Source organism: Chenopodium album, chromosome 5, assembly GCF_948465745.1.
Source record: "Chenopodium album chromosome 5, dcCheAlbu1.1, whole genome shotgun sequence".
Lineage (NCBI taxonomy): Eukaryota > Viridiplantae > Streptophyta > Magnoliopsida > Caryophyllales > Amaranthaceae > Chenopodium > Chenopodium album.
Window position 1 is genome coordinate 26,604,394 of NC_137838.1, and position 23,857 is coordinate 26,628,250.

At 37.4% G+C, this 23,857-nt stretch overlaps 2 protein-coding genes across 2 annotated transcripts; one reads left to right on the top strand and one right to left on the bottom strand.

The window, feature by feature from the left end:
• Positions 1-1,647: 1,647 nt before the first annotated feature.
• Positions 1,648-12,050, top strand: LOC145632041 (U-box domain-containing protein 14-like). Its single transcript, XM_081684304.1, has 4 exons — positions 1,648-2,114; positions 8,463-8,579; positions 10,016-10,429; positions 10,652-12,050. Exons 1-4 carry the CDS (start codon positions 1,728-1,730, stop codon positions 11,720-11,722), a joined length of 1,989 nt encoding a protein of 662 aa, XP_081540430.1. The 5' UTR covers positions 1,648-1,727; the 3' UTR covers positions 11,723-12,050.
• Positions 12,051-12,876: 826 nt separating this feature from the next.
• Positions 12,877-22,826, bottom strand: LOC145630617 (ras-related protein RABF1-like). The gene is made up of 8 exons (XM_081682844.1): positions 22,674-22,826; positions 22,498-22,574; positions 22,269-22,352; positions 22,082-22,176; positions 21,605-21,710; positions 17,243-17,332; positions 17,048-17,134; positions 12,877-13,168 (listed from the first exon to the last, which is right to left on the bottom strand). Exons 1-8 carry the CDS (start codon positions 22,696-22,698, stop codon positions 13,124-13,126), a joined length of 609 nt encoding a protein of 202 aa, XP_081538970.1. The 5' UTR covers positions 22,699-22,826; the 3' UTR covers positions 12,877-13,123.
• Positions 22,827-23,857: the final 1,031 nt, after the last annotated feature.

The following is a 23,857-nucleotide window of genomic DNA, read 5'->3' on the forward strand; positions in this document are numbered from 1 at the left end:
AAAAACCAAAAATTAAAACCCTAACCCCTACTCGGCAGGTGGCAGCCCCTGCCTCCTCCGGCCACCTTACCTTCCCCCTCCCCCACCCTTGTCCATCTCCGGCACTAAACCGCTCCTGTAACTGCCTCTAGTGGTGGCGGTTGCTGTGGACGCTGCTGCTTCATCCAGGCGACAGTCGCTGCTAACTCCGACCACCGACCTTCTCCCTTCCTTAGTTCCCTTACCATTTTTGCTGCCTTCCCTACCGTTTTCCCATCCATTTTCATCCCCTTTCCCACCGGATTTCTCCACCCTTTCCTTTCCCCGTCGAATTTCGACCAACCACCTTCCATCCCCAATTTCGACCACCTTTCTCCGTTGAATTCCGATCCGCCCCCTTTCCCTGTTGAATTCTGCCCCCTTTTCTTTCCCCGGCTATGGTGTGCGAGAGAAGAGAGATGGATAGGGGCATGGGGCTGCTGCTTTGGTGGATGATGCTCCGGGGGAAGGGGGATGGCTGGCCGTGGATGGCGGTGGGCGGTTATTGGGTGGTTTTGTTTATGTTTTTTTTTTTTTTAATTTTTAATTTTTTTTAAAGTTTTTAACCAATCAGGTTGCGACACGTGTATAAGTAATCCCCATCAGGTTTACTTCTTCAATCGATTTCAGGTCAGTTGGGTGGAGAAAAATTAATAGGGTGCAAAGTTGGGAGTGATAGGGAATAAACTGAAGTTGGGATTAATATCGGCGGATGGAGCAAAGTTGGGATTAATGGTGGTAATTTTTCCTTTTATTTAAGTCAATTAAATTGCCTAAAACTATGTGCCGGTCAAAGTGTAACACTTAGAGTCTGTTCTCTTCATCTTAATTTTAGTTCAGTTCAGTTCATTTTAGCTCCAATAAATACAGTTTAGTTCAGTTCTTATCTTAATTTCCTTCTCTCATAAAATATTCAGTTCAGTTTAGTTAAACTCCAATAAGTTCAATTCAGTCAATCACAATAGACCCTTATTAAAACTCGAAAGGAGTATATCAAGTTAAATTATGTTGGGTTGCCCTTAAAAAAAAAAAAAAAAAAAAAAAAAAAAAAAAAAAAAAGACACGGGTTCATTTGACTTTTTCTCTATTTCTCTTAGAGCATCAACACTTGTGGTATAATTTTATACCACGGTGTAAAAACTCATCAAAAATATGCAATTTTTTACTACATTGGTGGTATAAAACTATACCATTTGATGGTATATACGGATATACCATCCCATGGTAAACAATTGCTTTGGTCCCCGTGAAACATGAACCAACCAAGCCAGGTTATCATATATTCAATTGCATTTTAAGAAAAAATTATAAAGTAAAAAATTATGAAAAAATTATCATTGTTCATAATTTTCAAGAGCTACACATAGACACCCATATTGATATAGTTTTTATATATTTTTTCGAATTCACTTTTTAATACATAAATTGCTTATTTTATTTAATTAACTTTTTTTTTTGAAATATATTTAATTAACTTTACAAACATTAATTAGTTATTTCCAATAATAAAATAAAATATAATTATGATTAAATTAAGTGTATTATTAATACAAATAGGATAGAGAAAGTGTGGTGGTAAACTATTTTTTTACCATAGATGAGATGATTTTTGGAGAAAGTATATATTGTGGTATAGATAATGTGAAGGACCGACAAAGTAAAGAGAGAGAGGAATGCTATAAATTTTTATAACACAAAATTTCAACGGAATGAAACATCATGTTTTAATCTACCATCGTTCTTCCTTTCTTCTTCAAAACCCATACCAGCTCCATTTTCTTAGTCTCCCCCAAAAAATGGGTCCAAATCACAATTCACCAAACGATATTAACACAATAATAACACAACTCATCCAAATTATCAAAGAGATTTCTTCATTTCCTGAATGCAAAAACACTTCCAAGAGATTATACTCAAATTTGGTGCGTAGAGTTAAGCTATTGAGCCCACTTTTTGAGGAGTTAGTTGATAGAGAAGATGATGAAATTGAGTTGCTTCCTGTTGACCAAGTCAAATCCTTTGAATCACTTTTAATCGTGCTGAAATCTGCCAAAGATTTGCTCAAATGGGTTCAGGAATCCAGTAAACTTTATCAGGTATCTTTAAATTTCTGTGTCATTTTGTTTGGTTTTTGTTAATTTTTTATTTAATGATGTCGGGTTATGGTTTTCTATTGAGGTTTCGTTTTGATTTGGATTTCAATGCAATTCAATTATAAATAGTGCATTTTTAAGGTGGTTTAAGAAGTACAGATTTGCTTGATTATTGATGATATCTTCATTTAATCAATTATGTTTGCATATTTTGATCCATGTTAGTAAAGTAATTCTGAATTCTATGGAAAATTTGTTGTGCTTGATTTTGTATGTGAATAAAGGAGAAATGAACTTGGATTATGAAAGTACCAAAAAGCAAATCTCGATCTAAGAATGAAGCACAATTATATTGTACTAAGCTAGGATGAACTGAATATGTTGGGAATGAGCTCACCGAAAGGAATCGACCCGCTTATAGAGGTTGAAATCTAAGGAGTAGTTCAGTACCAGCTGATTCAGGAAAGGAGAATGTGGGTACAATATTTGGGGTATAAAACCGGAGAATTTCGCCTGAAAGAGTGCTTGGTTGGATTAGGTGTTTAGGTGAAGTATTGTATTTCGGCTTGATTGGTCAAGCTGCCTATCAATTGATCCGGCTAAGCAGCTGGAACGATAGTGTTCTTTTACTCCTTGTTTGTAAAAAGCTTGCACTTTGAGTAACACTTGCTTCTTCATACCCGAACAAATCATACTAAATACCTCAAGCCTCCTTCCTCTCCTTTTCTTGTTCTGGATACAATTTCCTTACTTGGTTAACTTCTGCCTTCTTGTACTATATGCTTCCCCCCTACCTTGGGAGGTAGGAGGAACTGAGATTAATGCTAAATAGTAATCTCAGCAGTGTTCAATAGTCACTTGTGAGCTAAAATCTCGCATCAGCTTCTCGATTTATGTGAAGTTGGCACTGGGATCTTGAACAAAGTTATTATAAGGGGTATGCTTGATATACAAGATTGATTAAGAGTAATCCTCCTGCAAAGGGAAAAGTATACCTTTTTCCTACTAGTAACCTTGTCAACTACTCTTGCTCAAACGCAGAATAATTTTTGCATTGGCTCTAAGGCAGTTTTAGTCCTTTGAAACAGCTAAAATGATATTGGGGAGGAAGAATGGAGGAAGAGAGAAGTTTGAGATAACATTAATATACTTGATTCTATCAATATGTAAAAACTATCAGAAAAATAGAGCCAGGATCCTAATATGGTACCTTGGTTTGATGTCAAGTTGTCAACTCATTTCTGTACAATCTTTTATATCCATGCATACAAATACACTATTGCCTAATTCGTTGATCTTTTCCTTGTAGATTGATAGCACTTAGCACTTTCCGAAGTCAAATTCCTTTGTTCTATACCCTTATGGCCATAACTTTGTTGTGTCATATCTTGTTCATTGGGGCCCAATTGTAGTTGGAGTTAGTGTGTAAGACAAGTAGCTTTGTTGCTATGGTTTTGGAGAGTTTATTGATCTTGGTTGTTAGTTGAGATGAACGCTACAAGAGGGGGGGTTGAATTGTATGTGAGTTCCTAGTGAATACTTTTGCGGAATGTAAAACAGAATGTAAAGGAATTTGCAATGCACACAATATTTTACGAGGAAACCTTCCAAGGCAAGCTCGACCCTTCTAAGGGATCTCCAAATCAAACCAATTCACTATAATAAGGCAAACTCACAAGTTACAAACCTATTCTAATTAGACATTTACTCACAAGTTCCAGACTGAACTTGCTACACAGTAGTACCCTATCCTACCCAACCTAAGTCTGTGGCTTAGATTCACTCGTACTCCCTGAGCACTACTCACATAGCTTCAATCTAGAAGCCAACAATATGCTAGGAATTAGCTCTTAAACAGTAAGCAAGCAAGCTAATTAGATAGAAAAGGATAGCTAAGAGGGATAAGTTGTATTATCAAACTGATTGTTCAACGATACAATGCCTTCTTTCGAGAGGAAGGTGCTCTCCAACAAGTCAATAACAGACTTTTCAACAATATTCAACATGATGATTATTCCTCCTAATGAGGCCTATTTATAGAAAAACTCTCATAACAAACTCTAACTTATTCCCCAAGCTACTACTAATAGGCTATGCCTAACATACCCTTCCCCTAATATTGATTCCTTGCACAATACTGTATGTAAAGATGAATACACACATGCACCCAAGCACCCTAGAACCCAACCAATTACAAAATATTGACTCTAATATATGAAAGGCAAGCTACGCAAGAAAACCCGAAACTAATATGACAAAGTTATGAACTGGCAAACTTAAGCACGCTTCGATTTCTTCACGCAGAAACTCACAGAAAATAATGAATTCGGATTTCTACAATTTCTACAAGACTTGCTTGTATAAAAAGTAGAGTTTTCAAAAGATAAACTTGTTAATTTTATTAAATAACATGGTTTTAAGTAAAACTATTTAGAAGAAAATCTTTTTAGAAAACTTATTAAAGATAAATTATCAAAAAGAATAATATCTTTTTGATAATTAGTTTTCAAGAAATAAATCTTTTTAGAAAATCTTTTCCTAAAAGCTTATCTTTTAAAACTTTCCAATTTAAGAAGCTTGCCAAGCTTTTGTCACGATTCTAATAAGTCTCATGCGTAAACCTACTTAACATAATTACAACAATTCTAGAAGATAGAAACTTAATAAAACTTAATTGATGCGCCAATACTCTGTTTATCTAGGATACTTGAGTTTCACTTAGTCTAGGACTAAGTTCGTGCTGTCACTTGCTCTCCAGTTCTGAATTGGCATTTTGCAACGCGATTAAGTCAACTCTTTACCTTGCTGTCTTCAAGTTCCCGTTAGAGAACTCAGATAGTTCATGTGAGGGAACTCTTTTTCTATCTTCCTCAACTTTCCTTGAGTTCTCTTATGAGTCTTCATAGCTAGGCTACTCTTCCACTTTCGAAGTTAACTTCACATGTTCTTGTCACAACACTTAGAGAACTCTTATTAGTTAGAAGTTTGCTTTGTGTTCATCATCATTAAAACCTTTAAGATTTAACAATTTCCCCCTTTTTGATGATGACAAACTTTAGCTAACTTCTAAGGAAAGTTAAATCTTATAGAAGGTCGTATTTTTTGCATTTTTGATTTATTGACATAAAACTTCAAAGCAAATAAACAGAACAAAAACTTTTAAGCTAAATTAACACAACATCATCAGAGAAACTTCTAATACTCCCTCTGACGAGCTTACTTGCAACATTTTGACTGGACACGCTTGCCGATACACATGTTTGACCGTCTATACCTTTTATAATATTTATAAAAGCTATAAAATGTTTATATTAAGAAACTATACATTAAAATAGATCCAATAACATCTTACATGATTACATTGGCTTTCATATAATAACTAAACAAGATGGTCAAAGTGAGATGTGTGAATAGTGCAAAAGTCAATACGTTGCGAGTAATTTGGGACGGAGGGAGTACTTTATCCCTCTCTCCAGTTTACTTGCAACATTTTAACCGGACACGCTTGCCGATACACATGTTAGACCGTCCATACCTTTTATTATAAAAGCTATAAAATGTTTATATTAAGAAACTATACATTAAAATAGATCCAATAACATCTTACATGATTACATTGTCTTTCACATAATAACTAAAAAAGATGGTCAAAGTGAGATGTGTGAATAGTGCAAAAAGTCAAAACGTTGCGAGTAATTTGGGACGGAGGGAGTACTTTATCAACTGGACCAGTCAACCATTCAGCCTTCAAGTTTGCTTCTTCTTTTCCCCCTTTTGGCATTATTAAAAAGTCTTGCATTTCAAGTTTATTAAGCATCTAGCCACAGCCCCACAAGCAATTCATCAAGTATGGGAAACTGAAGGCAGCGCTACTAAACCCCCTTTAGTTAGTTCCACTTTCCTGCACATGTTTTCATAATATACAAAATACACATGTATAGGCAAAGTTCCAAATATTCATAAAAACCAAAAAGATAATCCTGCTTATCCGATTACAAAACCTAAATTTTTATCAAATTTAAAAACATAAAACTGAATAAGTTCATGACTAAGACAACAAAGAAAAGGATTAAGGCTAGGCTAGGCTAAAGATAGGCTAGGTTAATGATAGGCTAGAGAGATATAAACTAATCAACTATTAAGAAACTCTAGTATCTTCTTGTTGTCTTCCTTTTGATGCTGAATAGTGGCTTCTAGTTTTCCAAGTTCTGAATGGTCTTCTGGAACTCCACCTTCTGTTCCCTAAGACTCTTTTCCAGTCTTCTCTCCAGATTTTCTTGTAAATAGATTTACTTAAAATCATAGTGGTGGTTTCCGGCACTGGACAACCAGGAACACTGCTCTGATACTGAAATTACGCGATATAATAACAATACAACGAAGGAGAAAACTCATAAATTTGATTGAACAAATTAATTGTTTCTTACAAATGATAGTAGTAGGTTTAGCCTACAAAGCTCCAATTCCACTTTCTACCTTCCCTCTTTTTATACTAAAGCTAGGGACTATAAAACCTAATAATATAATATCCCCAAAGTCTATTACACTAACCATTGAACATGGGTGGACGTTGGGTAGAATACCCTTCTTCAAGTTTCTCTTTGTAATTCATCTTTCCTCAGGAACTTACTCAGCAGCTTACACGTGAGTAAGGCGTGAGAACCTTGCTCTGATAACAAATGTTAGTTGAGACGAACACTGCAAGAGGGGGGTGAATTGTATGTGAGTTTCTAGTGACTACTTTTGCGGAATGTAAAAGAAGTTGCAATGCACACAATATTTTACGAGGAAATCTTCTAGGGACCAATTGGAAGTAAAACCTCGACCCTTCTAAGGGATTTCCAAATCAAACCAATTCACTATAATAGACCAAACTCACAAGTTACAAACCTATTATAATCAGATCTTTACTCATAAGTTCAGTCACACAGTAGGACCCTATCCTACCCACCTAAGTCCCTGAATTAGATTCACTCGTACTCCCGAAGCACTACTCACACGGCTTCAATCTAGAAGCCAACAATACTGTATGCAAAGATGAATACACACACGCACCCAAGCACCCAAGAACCCAACCAATTACAAAATATTGACTCTAATATATGAAAGGCAAGCTACGCAAGAAAACCCGAAACTAATATGACAAAGTTATGAACTTGGCAAACTTACACAATTAAGCACGCTTTGATTTCTTCACGCATAAAATCACAGAAATTAATGAATTCGGATTTCTACTATTTATACAAGACTTGCTTGTATAGAAAGTAGGATTTTCAAAAGATAAACATGTTAATTTTCCAAAATCCTAAAACACAATTTTAAGTAAATCTATTTAGAAGAAAATCTTTTTAAAAAAACTTATCAAAGATAAATTATCAAAAGAATAATATCTTTTTATAATCAGTTTTCAAAAAATAAATCTTTTTAGAAAATCTTTTCCTAAAAACTTATCTTTTAAAACTTTCCAATTTAAGAAGCTTGGCAAGCTTTTGTCACGTTTTTAATAAGTCTCATGCGTAAACCTACTTAACTTATAATTATAACAATTCTAAAAGATAAGAACTTAATAAAACTTAATTGCTGCACCAATACTCTGTTTATGTAGGATACTTGGGCTTCACGCACTCCAGGACTAAGTTCGTGCTGTCACTTGCATCGCAGGCCAAGTTCTTCCAGATTTTGCTGTCTTCAACGCAGACCAAGTCAACTCTTTAACTTGCTGTCTTCAAATTCCTGTTAGAGAACTCATATAGTTCCTGTGAGGGAACTCTTCTTCTATCTTCTTCAACTTTCCTTGAGTTCTTTTATGAGTCTTCATAGCTAGGCTACTCTTCCACTTCCGAAGTCAACTTCACATGTTCTAGTCACAACACTTAGAGAACTCTTATAAGTTAGAAGTTTGCTTTGTTTAAATTCATCATCATCAAAACCTTTAAGCTTCAACACCGGTCAATGTCAATGTTCCTTCATGCTCCTCAGATCAATAAGGATAATTTGTAAAGAAATTTAGTGAAGTTGCTTTAATAGAAATAAATGTGTTTGGCATTTTTGAAGCAGACTAAAATTGATAGTAAGATAGTTGTTGCAGAACTCAAAAGGTTCCCAAGTGAAGTAAAACGGGCCCAAATATAGTGCAGGGCTGATGAAAAACGTCACTGTTGTAATAAGATGATTAGGAGCATGTGTAGTTGTTTCTAGCTCACGTTGTGCACATGTCAACTATTTCATTTAATATTTCAAGCTCAATGTATATTGTAACATGCTCTATGCAAGTTCTTTCATCATTGTATGGAGCATTATGACTTTTTAATGTAGATGCAGCATAACATATCAACTTGTTACTTGTGACAGGCTGTGCAAAGAGACAAAATTTCAACTGAATTTCTTCATATAACAGGAAAAATTGAAGAAGCTCTGACTAAGATTTCTTATAATAGACTTGGTTTGTCAGAAGAAGTTCAAGAACAGGTAATACTATTAATCTGAAATTCTGAATGCACTTGTGATATGATTAAATTTTACGAAAATTTCACCATATGCCACTGAGTTAAAGCTTAATTCACTATATACCATAGAAAACTTTCTAATACACCATATACCATTCAGTTTAACTAAAATGTCACAACATGCCATTAATGACTAACGGACGTTAACACCGTTAGTCATTAAGGCTAATAAGGTCACGTGGCAACGTATAATTGGTTCCCTTTTAAATTACTTAATTTTAAAATAATTATATAATTAATTATCAACAAAGTATACAAAAAAAAAAAAAAAAAAAAAAATCTAGCCACCCTTAGCCACCGCCGCCCACAGCCTAGCCCCGACCCCATCTCCGGTTGGCCGCCTGGTCCACTTCCTGGCTGGCGGCGACCATCCCCCCCTTCCGCCGGTGAAAATCTCGACCTTGCCACCCTTAGCTACCACCTTGTCCCTTAGCCAGCCACCCTTAGCCACCACCTTGTCCCGACGACCCCTGCCGGCACGTAATCTGACCAAAATCTCGGCGCCGATGCGAAAACCCACCAGAACCCTGTACCGACGTGGAATCCGGCTAGAACCCTTGTCGGCGCTCTCCCCCTTCCCTTGAACCACCGTTCCAGAACACTAAAAATTCCATATCTCCCTCGAAAAACCCTCCCCTAACCACCAGCCACGCCAAAAAACCTTTCCCTCGCGTCGGCGAACCTAATTCCCCTCCCTCACGTCGTCGCCGCCCAGTTTACTTGAAAACAACCACCCCAAAACCCTAAAACCCCATAATCAAAACCCTAGATTTTGGTTTAAGGGTTTCGAAATGGTGATTCAGGGGAGCAGGAAGATGGAGATGGCAGAGGGAGGGGCGGATTAGGTTTGCCGGCTTTTGCAAGGGGGTTTGGACGGCCGACGGGTTGGGAGGGAGGCTTTTCGAGGAAGGGATGAGGTTTTAGATTGAGAAGATGATGGTTTACGGGAAGAGGAAGACACCGACAACGGGAGGTTCAGGGTTAGAGTGCGCCGCCGCGGGGTTTAGGGAGGAAGTGCTGGTGTAGGGTGGCTGAGGGTTGGGGCCATTGTGGGCGGCTAGGTTGCGGTGTGGTGGTTGGCTGGGGTTTTTTTAAATTTTAGAATAATTATTTAATTAAATAAATAATATTAATAATCACCTATTACAAGCTGCCACGTGACATAATTAACGTTAATCACTAACTGAGTTAACAGAAATGGCATATTGTGATATTTTCATAAAACTGAAGGTTATATGGTGAATTTGAAAATTTTGGGTGGTATATGGTGAATTAACGTTAAACTCAATGGTATATGGTGAAAAATCCGTAAATTTTATGCATTCTCAATACAGAGCATCACACACATACAAAAATAAGATGCTTACAAGTGGCAGTCTTTGATTTCTTGTTCATTAGATTGGACTTGTTCATGCTCAATTTCTACGAGCAAAAGCTAGAACAGAATCCTCTGATCTGCAAATAGAGATGGACATAACAGAAGTGCAGGACGAAGCAGAGCCTGATGCTGCAGTTCTCCAGAGATTATCACAAAACTTGCACCTTTTGACGATGGATGATCTGAGGAAAGAATCACGTGCCTTTCATGAAATGGTCATCACAAGCAGTAGTGATCTTGGTGATTCATTTGAGATGATGTCATCCCTATTTAAGAAGCTTAATGACTATCTACTAACTGTGAGCCCAGAAGTTGACATGTGTGATGTTGATAAAAACATGATAAAGCATAGATCTCCTATTATACCGGATGACTTCCGCTGCCCTATCTCACTTGAGCTAATGAAAGATCCTGTTATTGTATCTACAGGCCAGGTTAGGCGTTTTGTTTCAGTATATTACCAACATTCTCTTCTGAGTTTGCGTTTTTGTTAATTGATTTAGAAAACTCGTCAATGGGTCCATGTGCAGATTTTAATTATTGTAGACGATGTAATCTCCTTAATGTTTCTTGTGAACAAGCAGCATCTTGATACTACAATCCAGGGCCAAAAAACTCTGATATCTATTAATGATCTTTTCGAATCTTTTGTGCAGACGTATGAGAGATCGTGCATTCAAAAATGGCTTGATGCTGGTCACAAGACATGTCCCAAGACACAACAGACTCTGTTGCATACAGCATTGACACCAAATTATGTTTTGAAGAGCCTGATTACTTTGTGGTGCGAGAATAATGGCGTGGAGTTACCAAGGACACAAGGAGCTTGTAGAAATAGGAGAACTAGAAACTCTGCTTCCAACTGTGACAAAGCAGCTATTGCTGCCTTGCTAAAGAAGTTAGCCCATGGAAACATAGAAGAGAAACGGGCTGCTGCTGGGGAGCTCCGGCTGCTAGGCAAGAGAAACGCAGATAACAGGGTATGTATAGCAGAGGAAGGAGCCATACCACTGCTAGTGGAACTGCTATCTTCTCCTGATTCTCGAACTCAGGAACATGCTGTGACAGCACTTCTTAATCTTTCCATTAATGACATGAACAAAGGCATTATTGTAAATGCTGGGGCAATACGAGATATAGTAGAAGTCCTGAAGAACAGTAGCATGGAAGCAAGAGAAAATGCTGCTGCTACATTATTCAGCTTATCAGTTGTGGATGAGAACAAGGTAGCAATAGGAGCAGCAGGGGCAATACCAGCTCTAATCGATTTACTCATTCAGGGTACCCCTAGGGGAAAGAAAGATGCTGCAACTGCAATTTTTAACCTTTCAATTTACCAAGGCAACAAAGTGCGGGCTGTGAGGGCAGGGATTGTAGACCCTCTAATAAAATTTCTGAAGGAAGTTGATGGTGGTATGGTTGATGAGTCTTTAGCAATACTAGCAATACTTGCAAACCATCCAGAGGGGAAATCCACAATTGGGCAGACTGAGCCAATTCCTCTCTTAGTTGAGTTAATAAGAACTGGATCTCCCCGTAACAGAGAGAATGCTGCTGCAATACTTTGGTCACTTTGCATGGGTGATTTAAACCATTTGCAACTAGCAAAGGAGCTGCAGGCTGAACAAGTATTAAAAGAACTTTCAGAGAATGGCACTGATAGGGCCAAGAGAAAGGCTTCAAGTCTTTTAGAGTTCCTGCAACGAGCCGAAGATGTTGCTGAGTAGAACAGTAAGCACTGAGTAGAACAGTGAGCCGAAGATGTAGTATCTCAGTCTTAACTCTTTCCTGGACTGTCTCTCCGTGTCCAGTCATCAATAGCAATGTTTTGTACTCATTTGTAAATAGTTTTTACTAAATTAAATTTGTGCATTATACTTGTATTGATATATTGTGTAATCATACAAGTAAATGTAAAATTTCATCAAAAACGATATATGTAAATCACATCACTAAGTGTTACTTTGTATCTGTTATTCAGCTATATTTTTCTGTACTTTGCAAATTTAATCTCTAGCCGACCCCACTTATGGGATTAAGGCTTTGATTGATCGATTGATCTGCAAATTTAATCTCTCACCCCTCTATCCTTTCATCCCCAATTGATCCCATCTGCCACTCAAATTTTTGTTCACTTGAATGTAAAGGAGAGTCTATCACTGGAGTCCTAACAAATGCTACAATCATTGCCAAGGGATTAATAGAGGTTCGTCTTTTTTATTGACAAATCTTTATGGATTAAGTTTAGATATGCAATTACAACTCTTGTGCAACCTTAAAAAAGAAAAAAACTCTTGTGCAACCTACTTAAAAATTCATTCAATTTTTGAATTTAATATCATTTCAGCCCAAAAAATGGGCTCATGAAAGAGAACAGGCTTCACTCATCGTGGGTCAACCAGACTCCATACAGTCACCTGAATTAACACTCCTAATCACCACTACAAACGTTGCACTATGGACAAGCTATTGACTAAGAAGTGAATCTCCCAAGTTTACACAACATTTGTGATTTGCACATCCGATCTTATATTGCACCATTTAAGAGAATAATAAGATGGAGTATGTCAAAAGTGCCCATGTGAAGAAAAAAAAAAGGTGTTGTAATAATAGTTGATATCACATGTGAACAAAGGTAGGTAGGGAATTTGGTGTGTGAACACAATCAAAAAGTGAAAAGGCATGCTATATTTTGTAAATGTATCTCAGTCTTATTTTCTTAATAGCCTTACCATTCAGCATTGCGAAAAGAAGAGTCAAACTGCAAAATTATGAAGAGCATTCTGATGAAACCATCATTAATACGGAGAAATATGCATTACAGGACATATTGATTATCATAACACAAGGAAGTAGCCGAGAGGGGTTTATTCAACAGATATCCAGAAGTCCACAGCATTATTGACAAATAATTACCATGAATATCAGATGATAAAAGAAATTAACAAGGGTATGCATTACATTAAGTCATCCCACTCTTGTGACTGGCTGTACATCAACTTAAAATCCAATTTGCTAATGACAATACAAACACCTTAAACATACCATATAAATATATTGGAAATTTATACAACGGTGGCATTCTTGAAATTTTGCCATTTGTTAGAATGTTCTTCTCCCTGGTCCAACTATGATGATGATGATTCAGGCCGAGGAAGTCGCTTAGCAATTTCCTACAGCAGAACCGCATATGTCAATTCAAGTCACACATTAAACTAGTAAAGATGTAGATGTATTTGATCTGTAATTGCTATTAGTTTTCTAGATGCGACAAAAATAAAAATTAATATGTTAACTTATTTTTCCTAATTTAAGCTTCTTGAACTTGTTTAAATCTAGTAGCATTAGAAATTATTGTTCCAAAGTAAACAGCCTAACTAGCTATCAGATTCAGATTTAAGAATTAATATGTTAATGCTTTATGGCCTTAAATCTAAGTTTAGATATGTTAATGGCCTTCAACAATGACTTAAAGTTTTCATCTTCAAACATTAGTATATGTTATATAAAAAGGGTAAATTTATGAACGCATTTTAATAATTAAATCACAAGTAATTTTTTTGACAGTTCAACTGATTTAGTGGGTTTCCCGCTGCCAGTCCCAAGCCTGGATAAAGGAGGAGGGTTACGGTAGGCCAGTGACAGCCAGTATAAAACTTCGTCACATCCCATGACATGAGCCAAACAGATATTTTCGTGGGGGCGTTCCCTACTCAGCGACGCGCTGCACTTCCTAGACCCGGGTGTAGTGATAAGTATGCAAGGGTTGCTAGGTCGTCGCCCAGAAGCGACGCGCCACATTGCCCGAGTGTGGTGTCAAATGAGCAAGGGCGTGCCATTGGGGCGTTCCCTACTGAGCGACGCGCTGCACTTCCCAGACCCGGGTGCAGTGATAAGTATGTAAGGGTTGCTAGGTCGTCGCCCAGAAGCGACGCGCCATATTGCCCAATTGTGGTGTCAAATAATCAAGGGCTTGGAGTTGGGATCAGGAGGGAGCGTGGGAGAAAAGAATTTAGTTTGCGGATTGGTTCTTGGAATGTGGGGTCTCTTACGGGAAAATCAGCAGAATTGGTAGAAGTAATGAAAAGACGACGCGTGAACATCATGTGCCTCCAAGAGACAAGATGGACAGGAGAAGGAGCTCGAGGCTTGGTTTTGGGGTATAAGGTATGGTATGTTGGGCAAGAAACGAGCCACAGAACAAGGAATGGTGGAGCTAGGAACGGAGTTGGTGTGGTTCTCGATGAGAGGTTGGCAAAAGAGGTGATCGAGGTCTATCGGAAGAACGATAGGTTGATAAGGCTGAAGTTGCTATGTGGCAAGGAGATTGTGAATGTTATCAGTGCTTATGCTCCCCAAGTGGGTTTAGATGCAGAAGAGAAACGACAATTTTGGGAGGACCTAGACGAGGTGGTGCAGGGTGTCCACCACTCAGAGAAGTTATATATTGGAGGGGATCTAAATGGGCACGTTGGGGCGAGCCGAGATGGCTATGAGAGTGTCCATGGAGGCTTTGGGTATGGGCAGAGGGACGCCGGTGGTGAAGCTATTATGGATTTTGCCCAATCATATGATTTAATTTTGGCTAATACTTGGTTTAAGAAGAGGGATTCACACTTGATAACTTTTCGGAATGGAGCAAATGCAACTCAAATAGACTTCCTGCTCACAAGGAGCATAGATAGACAAAGTTGCATAAACTGTAAGGTTATCCCAGGGGAGAGTGTGGTCACCCAACACCGGCTATTGGTAATGACTATTCGTCTGAAAGAGAAGGCGAAGAAAAAAGTTAGACAAGAAGAACCAAGGATAAGATGGTGGACCCTAAGGGATGCAAAAGCTAAGGTTTTTACAGAAAAGGTAATTGAAGAAGCGGATTGGGATGGAGAGGTGGATCCGGACATGACTTGGTTACGAATGAAGAACTGTTTCCTAAGAGTGGCCAAAGAGGTCTTAGGGGAAGTAAGGGGAAGAACTTCGGTACAGAGAGATACTTCGTGGTGGAATGAAGAGGTGAAAGCAGTAATTAAGCAAAAAAGGGAATGCTATCAAGCCTTAGGAAAATGTAGGAGTGATGAAACCTTTGCAGCGTATAAGGAGGCTAAGAGTAAGGCAAAGGCAGCTGTTCGCCAAGCAAAAGAAAAGGCATATCAGGAGGTTTATGAAAAGCTTGATTCCAAGGAGGGAGAAAGGATCATTTATAAGATGGCAAAGAGAAGACAAGAGGCAAGGAAGGATATTGGCATGGTGAAGTGTGTCAAAGATAAGAACCAAATGGTCCTAGTGCAAGAGGAGGGCATCAAGGACAGGTGGAAGGGGTACTTCGATGAATTATTTAATGGAAGTAATGGAGTTGTGATAGGAGATACCTCTATGAGTGATGAAGAAATCAACATGGAGTATGTGCGAAGGATTAGGAGAGTAGAGGTGGAGATTGCACTGAGGAAGATGAAACCTAAGAAGGCGGTTGGCCCTGATGGGGTACCGATAGAGGTGTGGAGGTGTTTGGGTAAGATTGGTATTGATTGGTTAACAAACCTTTTCAACAAGATATGGACGGCTACAAGGATCCCACAAGATTGGAGGAAGAGCACCTTGGTCCCGGTTTATAAAAACAAAGGAGACGCTCAAGATTGTTCTAACTATCGAGGAATTAAGCTTATGAGCCATACTATGAAGTTGTGGGAAAGGGTGATTGAACAAAGGTTGAGGGCATGCACAAGCATTTCAGATAACCAATTTGGTTTTATGCCTGGGAGATCTACTATGGAGGCAATCCATTTGATAAGACAAATGATGGAGTTTTATAGGGTAAAGAAGAAAGATCTTCATATGGTCTTTATTGATTTAGAGAAGGCATATGACAAGGTGCCAAGAGAGATACTTTGGTGGGCAATGTTGAAGAAAGGTATCCCACGAAGGTATGTAGACCTAGTTAAGGATATGTATCGGGATGTGTCAACAAATGTGAGGACATGCGGAGGGTTGACAAAAGATTTCCCTATTACAATCGGATTGCATCAAGGGTCTGCATTAAGCCCTTTTCTTTTTGCAACGGTTCTAGATGAAGTAACTAGACCAATTCAAGATGAGGTTCCATGGTGTATGTTGTTCGCAGATGATATCGTTTTGGTGGATGAGACTAAGGATGGGGTTAATGTCAAGTTGGAGCAATGGAGGCAAAGGTTGGAATCTAGAGGGTTTAAGCTAAGTCGGAGTAAGACTGAATATTTGGTATGTCGTTTTGGCACTCAGAGGGGGACAAGCAATGAAGTGGTGAGTTTGGATGGAAAGGATTTGACCATGAGTGAATGTTTTAAGTACCTAGGGTCGATCATCCAGAAGAATGGTGACATTGATCAAGACGTGACCCACAGGATTAAGTCAGGGTGGCTTAAATGGAGAGCGGCCACGGGAGTGTTATGCGACCGCAGCATTCCCTTAAAGTTGAAGGGAAAATTCTACAGGACTGCCATAAGACCAGTGTTGCTCTATGGTACAGAATGTTGGGCTTCTAAGAAAGAGCATATTAAAAAGATGGAGGTTACGGAAATGCGCATGTTAAGGTGGATGTGTGGAAACACTTTAAGAGATAGAATCAGAAATGAGGTTATTCGCAAGAAAGTAGGTGTGGCGGGCATTGTAGATAAATTAAGGGAAAATCGTCTGCGTTGGTTTGGACATGTAAGACGGAGACCCGAGGGTGCACCGGTGCGAAGAGTGGAAGAGTGGGACCATGGAGGGATTAAACGAGGAAGAGGGAGACCAAAGATGACTTGGTTGGAAGGAGTGAGGAAGGATATGAAGTGCATGGATTTACGTGAGGATGAAGTTTTGGATCGTAAGGGATGGAGGAGAAAGATTTATGTTGATGACTACACGGAATAATCAAATTTGGTTCATGTTAGCCGACCCCACTTTTGGGATTAAGGCTTTGATTGATTGATTGATTGAACTGATTTTCAGGCAACTTCGACAGAAAATCAACACTTGGGAGTCGACAACATACTACGAGAAAAAGGCAGCTTAAAGATTTATGTTGCAATATGTACCTCAAAGAGTTGATTTATGTTATCAGCTGTCTTTGCCGAGGTCTCAATATAGAACATCCCATTCTTCTCGGCGTATTCAATTCCCTCCTTCATATACCAATATGGAATACCAATCAAAAAAAGAGGGAAAAAAACACAAGCTTAATGTAAGGATACTTGTATGCAACACATACAAAACCTATCACAGTAACTCACCTCAGCAGGAATTTCTCTACGATCTAGAAGATCAGCTTTGTTTCCAACCAAAGCCATGACTATATCAGGACTCCCATGTCTTTGCAATTCCTGCAGAATCATTCATGTAAATGCAAATATCAATTTTAGATGATGATTCAACAAGGCCATCAATGTTTTGCATCCAGAATGGCAGAAACTATTGTCAATAACATATAAGTCATAACAAGATCACACAAGACCTTGATGTCTAAGAACAGGATAATAATAGAAGCAAACTTTGCTCCATGTTCTATACTCTCCCCAATCAGCATTGAACATGATAGATTCAGGAATGCCAGTGTATTCTGACAACACCACTCCACTCAATTCATTCTGATAACACCTATCCATTCAACTTAAGTTGTTAGATACACACCTACATACATCATGATCTCCCAAGGTCCTGCAAACTATCCATGGCATCCATGGATGAATAATCATTTCTTAGAGCAGCCTTATTTTCACCCACACTTGGCTCCCTCAGGCTAAGTAATAGTAATCAACAAAACTGAAAAGGGAAGGCAAGCGAGACTCAAGTTAAGCATGCCATAGCAAGTAAAACCTATGCTCTTATAGTTAAAAACTCAATATGAGAAATTATTCTAAAACTTATGCAAAAGGAGTTCCATAGAACACAACCCAAATAAGTACAAGTGTATGCAATCAGTTGGTGAGATACTTAAATGAGGCCTCAACAGCCTCAACATACTCCTAATTCCAATCTAGAACATCTAAAGTTAAGCTCAAACAACTCCATGAGGGTGTGTGCCAATAGCAAGTCATCAACATCAACATTAAGCATAGTTATTTTCTCTCGAGGTTGATAATTAGCTTGATGAGTTGTAAGGAGCAACTGAGCAACCACGTTCTCCAAACCTGATTTGTATAGTGAGCTCATGGTTGACATATCTATGCAAGTATGCAGGAATGATTTTAGGCACTTAATAGTCTTAATTGCATGATATGGAAACAAACATATGTAAAAATATATCTTATAACTATCTAGATGCCTTGTTTTTAGGTTTATTGACTTTTACCAATATATGTCTCTCTCTCATGAGTGTTTCATTTATGCAAAACATTCCCCGATTGTTCTATATACTGATCAACAAATTTGTAGACTTAATCCAAGTTTTAGGATATAAAATCCTTTGACTTCTGAGGCCCAAACCTGGCCCATTGTGAAAAGAACATTGGTTTGCAAAAAAAAAAAAAAAAAAAAAAAAAAAAAAAAAAAAAAAATCTAACTCCGGGCATATGCAGTCAACAGAAAATGATTTGAGTAAAGTAAAATTTTAAATTTCAGAGCTAATATCCCGTATAAAATCAATTAAAATAGCTAGAAGATGGAAATGTTGAAAACCAATTGATTTTAACCAGAACAAATTTGATATGGGAGAGCATCTAAAACGTCTCATCAAGCAAAGAAAACTAACTTTTGTCTTATGATAAAATATAAACAAGAATGGGGTCAGCTACTCAAATATCTCCGGTACTTGCTAATATGATCCTCTCCCCTTCCACTCCCTTGTATCAAACGTTATATTGTCTGGCAAACCCAACTTCATGTCCTTTTGTAACTCCTTCCTTCCAAGTCATCTTTGATCTTTCCCTACCTCTTCTAAAATCCCCTTGATCCCAACCCTCTACTTTCCAATCTGGTGCATCTTCCTATCCGCTTGACATGCCTAAACCAACGCTCCACCACATTTTATCCTCAATGTCTACAATGCTAACTTTCCACTTCATATCTTCATTTTCTAGTTATATTCTTCAAAGTGCTCCACACATCAATCTCAACATACGCATCTTCGCTACTCCCATCTTCCTAATATGATCCTTCATGTATGCTTGACCCATATAACAATGCTAGTCTCATAGCCACGCGATAAAACTTTCCCTTAAACTTCATACGTATGCAAAGAACACACAATACCCTAGTCGCTTCTCCATTTGAGCCAACCAGGCTTAATCATGTGGGTACATCTTGGTTAATGATTCCATTCTTTTGCAAATTCGTATACAAGTATTCAATCACTCATAGACTTTCTTTACCATCAAATGTCACTAAATCCCCAACTGACTCTCGTTGTGATAAAACTACATTTCATGTAAAAAAATCTTGTTCCAACTTTTTCTAAATCCCCTAAATTCTAACTTATATTAAAAAATATATATTTTTTGGCTAAATTTGCAATAATGGATTGGTCGATAAAGGGTGAGAGAAATACTAGTTCGTTCGAAAAAATGAGTTCTACACATATATTATGTCTTAACAACTTAAATATGATTGTGTATTAATTTAATATGTGGCAAGGATTGATCAACTTGTTAGCTAGCTAGGTTTTGGCAAGCTTCATTCAAACAAGATTCAAGTATGTACTATGTAGCAAAATGAATCAAGTGGCAACATGGAGCCAGCAAGTAGTTTGACAAGGATGCAAAAAGGCTCAAAGGTGCACCAAGGCTTTTTAGAGTTCTTTGCGCCTAAGGTGCGCCTCGCACCTCATTGAAGTGAGGCGCATATAATAAACAATACAAAAAAATTCTAATAAAAAAAAAACCTTGTGCGCCTTAGGAATGCATCTCAATTTGCCTTAAGCTGCGCCTCATCGAAATCACCTCGCCTATACCACAAAAGGCGCATGACCCTTAGCACCTTACGCCTCAGTGCCTAGCGCACGCCTTAGGCACACCTTTTCAAACATTGATTCACTTATTGAATCAGCACACGTTATTTTATATTACCATCGCATTTTCAGAACAATGTTCATTTGCTCACATAGTTTTGTTTATTTTTATAATCTTAATAGTATAAAGGTAAGTGAGCATGGGTAGTAGATAGATTAACTAGTGCATAATTTTTGTTCTTATTAAAATTGCCAAAAATGTTTAAGCCTATACAAAGCATATTAGCAGCAACTTCCAAATGATATAATTCGTGTTTTCAAATACTGAGATTGTTTATATTGCAAAAAATTTATACAAGTTTGCTTTCTTTGAATTGGGATTGAATGAGATAAAAGATCACCTCATACTCCCTCTGTCCCCAATTGTTTGCCCCACTCTATAAATCTACTTTATTAAGGCTTTGGGCAAAAATTGGTGCACATGGGTTGACACAAATATCAATGAGGAGAGAGATAGAGTGAGTGCAAGTCGGAAAACATGCCAAAAGTAGTATGGGGCAAACTTTTGGGGACACCTTAAAAAGGAAAGTGGAGCAAACAATTAGGGACAGAGGGAGTAATAGACTGCTTTTATTATTGGGAAACACAAATTAGGTCAGCCGATCAATAGAATGAGAACATTGAAACTCAATTGAGCCCTTACAGAATCACATAAGTTATAAAGAATATGTTTTTATTTATTTTTTCACAATTTATAAAAGATGAATCAGTGTATACGCAGCAGCCTAGCAGGTGCGGATGCACCATGCACTCATGCACCTCATGGAGACGGGCTAAAGCAATTAAATGAACCTCAAATGACCAAGGCAATACCTCTGAGGATAAGTTTATACTTAAGAGCATAGCTTTGCTGAGTTTCCTATTATGGCCTCTTATATATTTTGATGAACTACGAAACAAATCATTCATCTTCGCAGTCTTAGATCCTTATGGTCTCAATTGGCTACTGAGGCCCAATACTAAAGCACTAGACTAAGCATTTGCATGTGCTTTTTGAGGCCTGAGTTGAAAAATAACAAGCATCTAAAGCTACATATTAAGAAAAGCTCAAAATATGCCAAGATGTGATAGAGCTAAATTACTCCAAAGGCCATAAAGAAGGTAGGGCATACTTTCCCCCACCTTTGATTTCTTTCTAAATTTTCCGTAAAACTTTTGCATCAAAAACTACAATGTCATCTTGACTATTATACTAATTCTTATAGCATTCTGATGTCATCTCTCTATCTCAATGAGCAACAGATGCACAACTTTAATTGTCTATCCCAATTCAGTAATTGAAGACACAATAAAACTTTGTGTTTGAATTGCCCCACATTTGTTCCAAGTTCCAATAGCCCTTCTATTGTGGCTATACACTAAGTCAACCTAAGGAAATGTTTCCAAACACACTACATAACAGCCAATTTGGATACCAATATACCCATTTAATGAATCCATTGTTTCTCAAGAAAACATAATTATAAAAATAGAATTAAGGGCAAAAAATGACTTCTTTCCTCTAACAAGTTACAATAAGTGAAACTAAACATGTGCATTGATAGAATAGAAGTAACTTACAAAATAACAAGTTATAATAAATGAAACTAAATATGTTCATTGATTGAGTAGAAGTAACTTAAGAAAAAAAGAGTAAGTCAAGACATTGTACCTTTACCCAATATTGAGCTTTAGTAAATGACTCAGGACTTGTTAGATCATATACAACAACTGCAACTGCAGCTCCTCGATAATAAAGTGGAGCAAGCGCAGCATACCTATCATCAAAAAAAAAAAAAAAAAAAAAAACAAAAACAAAAAAAAAACTTCATATAATAGTACAAGATTAAATAACATATTTCCTCCATTCTTTTATTATTGCACCACTTGCCTTTTTAGGAAGTTTCACAAATATTGCACCATTTCCTCTTTAGGAAAAAAATTATTTGTGTTCACACTACAAATACCCAACATACCCTTGCTTTTTCACACTTACTTTTTAATTTATCAATATGTCACATGGGCAATTTTGTATTTTTACCTTTCTCTCTCTTACTTTTTTCCACTACCAAAATATTTGTACCCAACCCTTATGGAGCAATAATAAAAAAAACAGAGGAAGTATAACATTCTGCGAAATTCAGCATACCTTTCTTGCCCAGCAGTATCCCAGATTTCAAATTTAACAGTAGTTGAGTCCTGCAATGCTATTGTTTGCGAGAGAAAAGATGCTCCAACAGTCACCTTAACATCAAACAAAGATTTAGAACACAATTCAGCACAATCTCTTTTCAAATCAAGATAAAGTAATTTAAACAGAAATCAATTCGTTCAACCTTAGATGTAGGATCAAACTGACCACGTACGAAACGAAGAACAATACAGCTTTTTCCAACACCAGAATCCCCAAGAAGCACGAGCTAAAAACCACCATTAGCATCAGAAAATACCTCAATTACACCAAATTCAGCTAAAATTAACAATACCCAAAACAAAAAATTGCTACTTAATCAAAGAAAAATCAAAATTCAATGGCACCAAATTCACATCAGCAAGAAAAACTACCTTAACTTTCAAATTTTTGGCATCGGGAAGACCCTCAGTGCCAGGATTAAGACCATTTGGACCTCTAATAGTTCTATCTGCCATGACATAACCAAATTAAGGGTTTTGATATGAATAAATTAGATCAAGAATTAATCAGAGTGTGAAGAAAAGTAGAGTATAAGAAGATGATATACCAGGTGCAGAGGATGCGCAACCCATTAGGGCGTTGAAGGTCTCTTCAGAAATGGGAAACTTGGGATTGAGATGGCGGACTCTGAATGCAATGGGAAATATTCTACGCCCAACTCGAGTTTTTCTATAATTTTGGTTGACAACAAATTATAACATATACCAAGGTCCAATTTGGCAAAATAGTGGTAGCGGGTAGCTTTTAACGCTCGAGCAGTGGGTATTGTTAAGTTAGCGAGTAGCAGTTAATTAGTAGTCGGTAACGGGTGATAGTATGAATGTTTGGCAAAAGTAGTCGTTGCAATACTAAAATATATTAAAATTCATATAAATATTGTTTAAAAAGTAATAAAAATTTGTCAAACGCTACCTGCTACTTCTAAACGCTACTATTTTTAACATTTGAGAAAAACTACTTAAACGCTACCTCTATCGCTAACCGCTACCAGAATCGCTACTTTGCCAAACATTATTTTTTTTTCTAGTAGTGTTTTGACTGGTCAAAACGCTAGGCGGTACCTCTAACGCTACTACCAAACAGGGCTCAAGTAGATTAAGAACGAGAAAATACTCCCAAAGAGAAATTGGAGAAACTAATTAAATATGGAGGTAGTTGGGTAGGTGAAAGAATAAAAAATGGTAAAAACAAATGAATCAAATAGTTAAGCAAATGAATTAAATACTAGTATGAAATTAATAAAATATGATATATTGGGTCCACTAGTTAAGCAAATGAATTAAATAGGAAATTTTATGTAGAATTACCCTACGGATAGGGCCATTTGTGGACAACTACTTGTAGACACCCATTTGTGTCTCCTCAAATCAAACCCAGTGATGAATACCTTTCGCATCGAATCATAATCGAATAAAGTGAAGTGTGAAAAGTCTAATGTTGTGGTTAATTTTTATTAAAAACCCTTCTTTCTATTTTCGAAAACCTGCTCTACTTTATAAAAATAGTCAGTCCAATTTAGTTTGGTCCATGAAAAGGGTCCCATAATGGTGTAGTTGGATGGGGCTCGAAAAGAGATTCCCAACGATATATTATAAGCCCATTTCCGATGAATAATGAGGAAATTATGGTCAAAATACTGAACTGGGCCCGGTTTGGTTCTTATATACGGCCCAATGATCTAGAGGAGGGCCTGTTTTGGGTGTTTTTGTCCCTTGGGAGAGTTACGTCACG

Bases quoted from the DNA above. Each gene is read 5' to 3' on its own strand.
- LOC145630617 (XM_081682844.1), bottom strand. From the start codon at position 22,698: ATGGGTTGCGCATCCTCTGCACCTG. The intron at 22,575-22,673 runs GTATATCATCTT...ATGTCATGGCAG, and splicing joins TTGCGCATCCTCTGCACCTG to ATAGAACTATTAGAGGTCCA. The intron at 17,135-17,242 runs GTGAGTTACTGT...TGGTATATGAAG, and splicing joins GTAGAGAAATTCCTGCTGAG to GAGGGAATTGAATACGCCGA.
- LOC145632041 (XM_081684304.1), top strand. From the start codon at position 1,728: ATGAAACATCATGTTTTAATCTACCATCGTTCTTCCTTTCTTCTTCAA. The intron at 8,580-10,015 runs GTAATACTATTA...CTTGTTCATTAG, and splicing joins CAGAAGAAGTTCAAGAACAG to ATTGGACTTGTTCATGCTCA. The intron at 10,430-10,651 runs GTTAGGCGTTTT...TCTTTTGTGCAG, and splicing joins TTATTGTATCTACAGGCCAG to ACGTATGAGAGATCGTGCAT.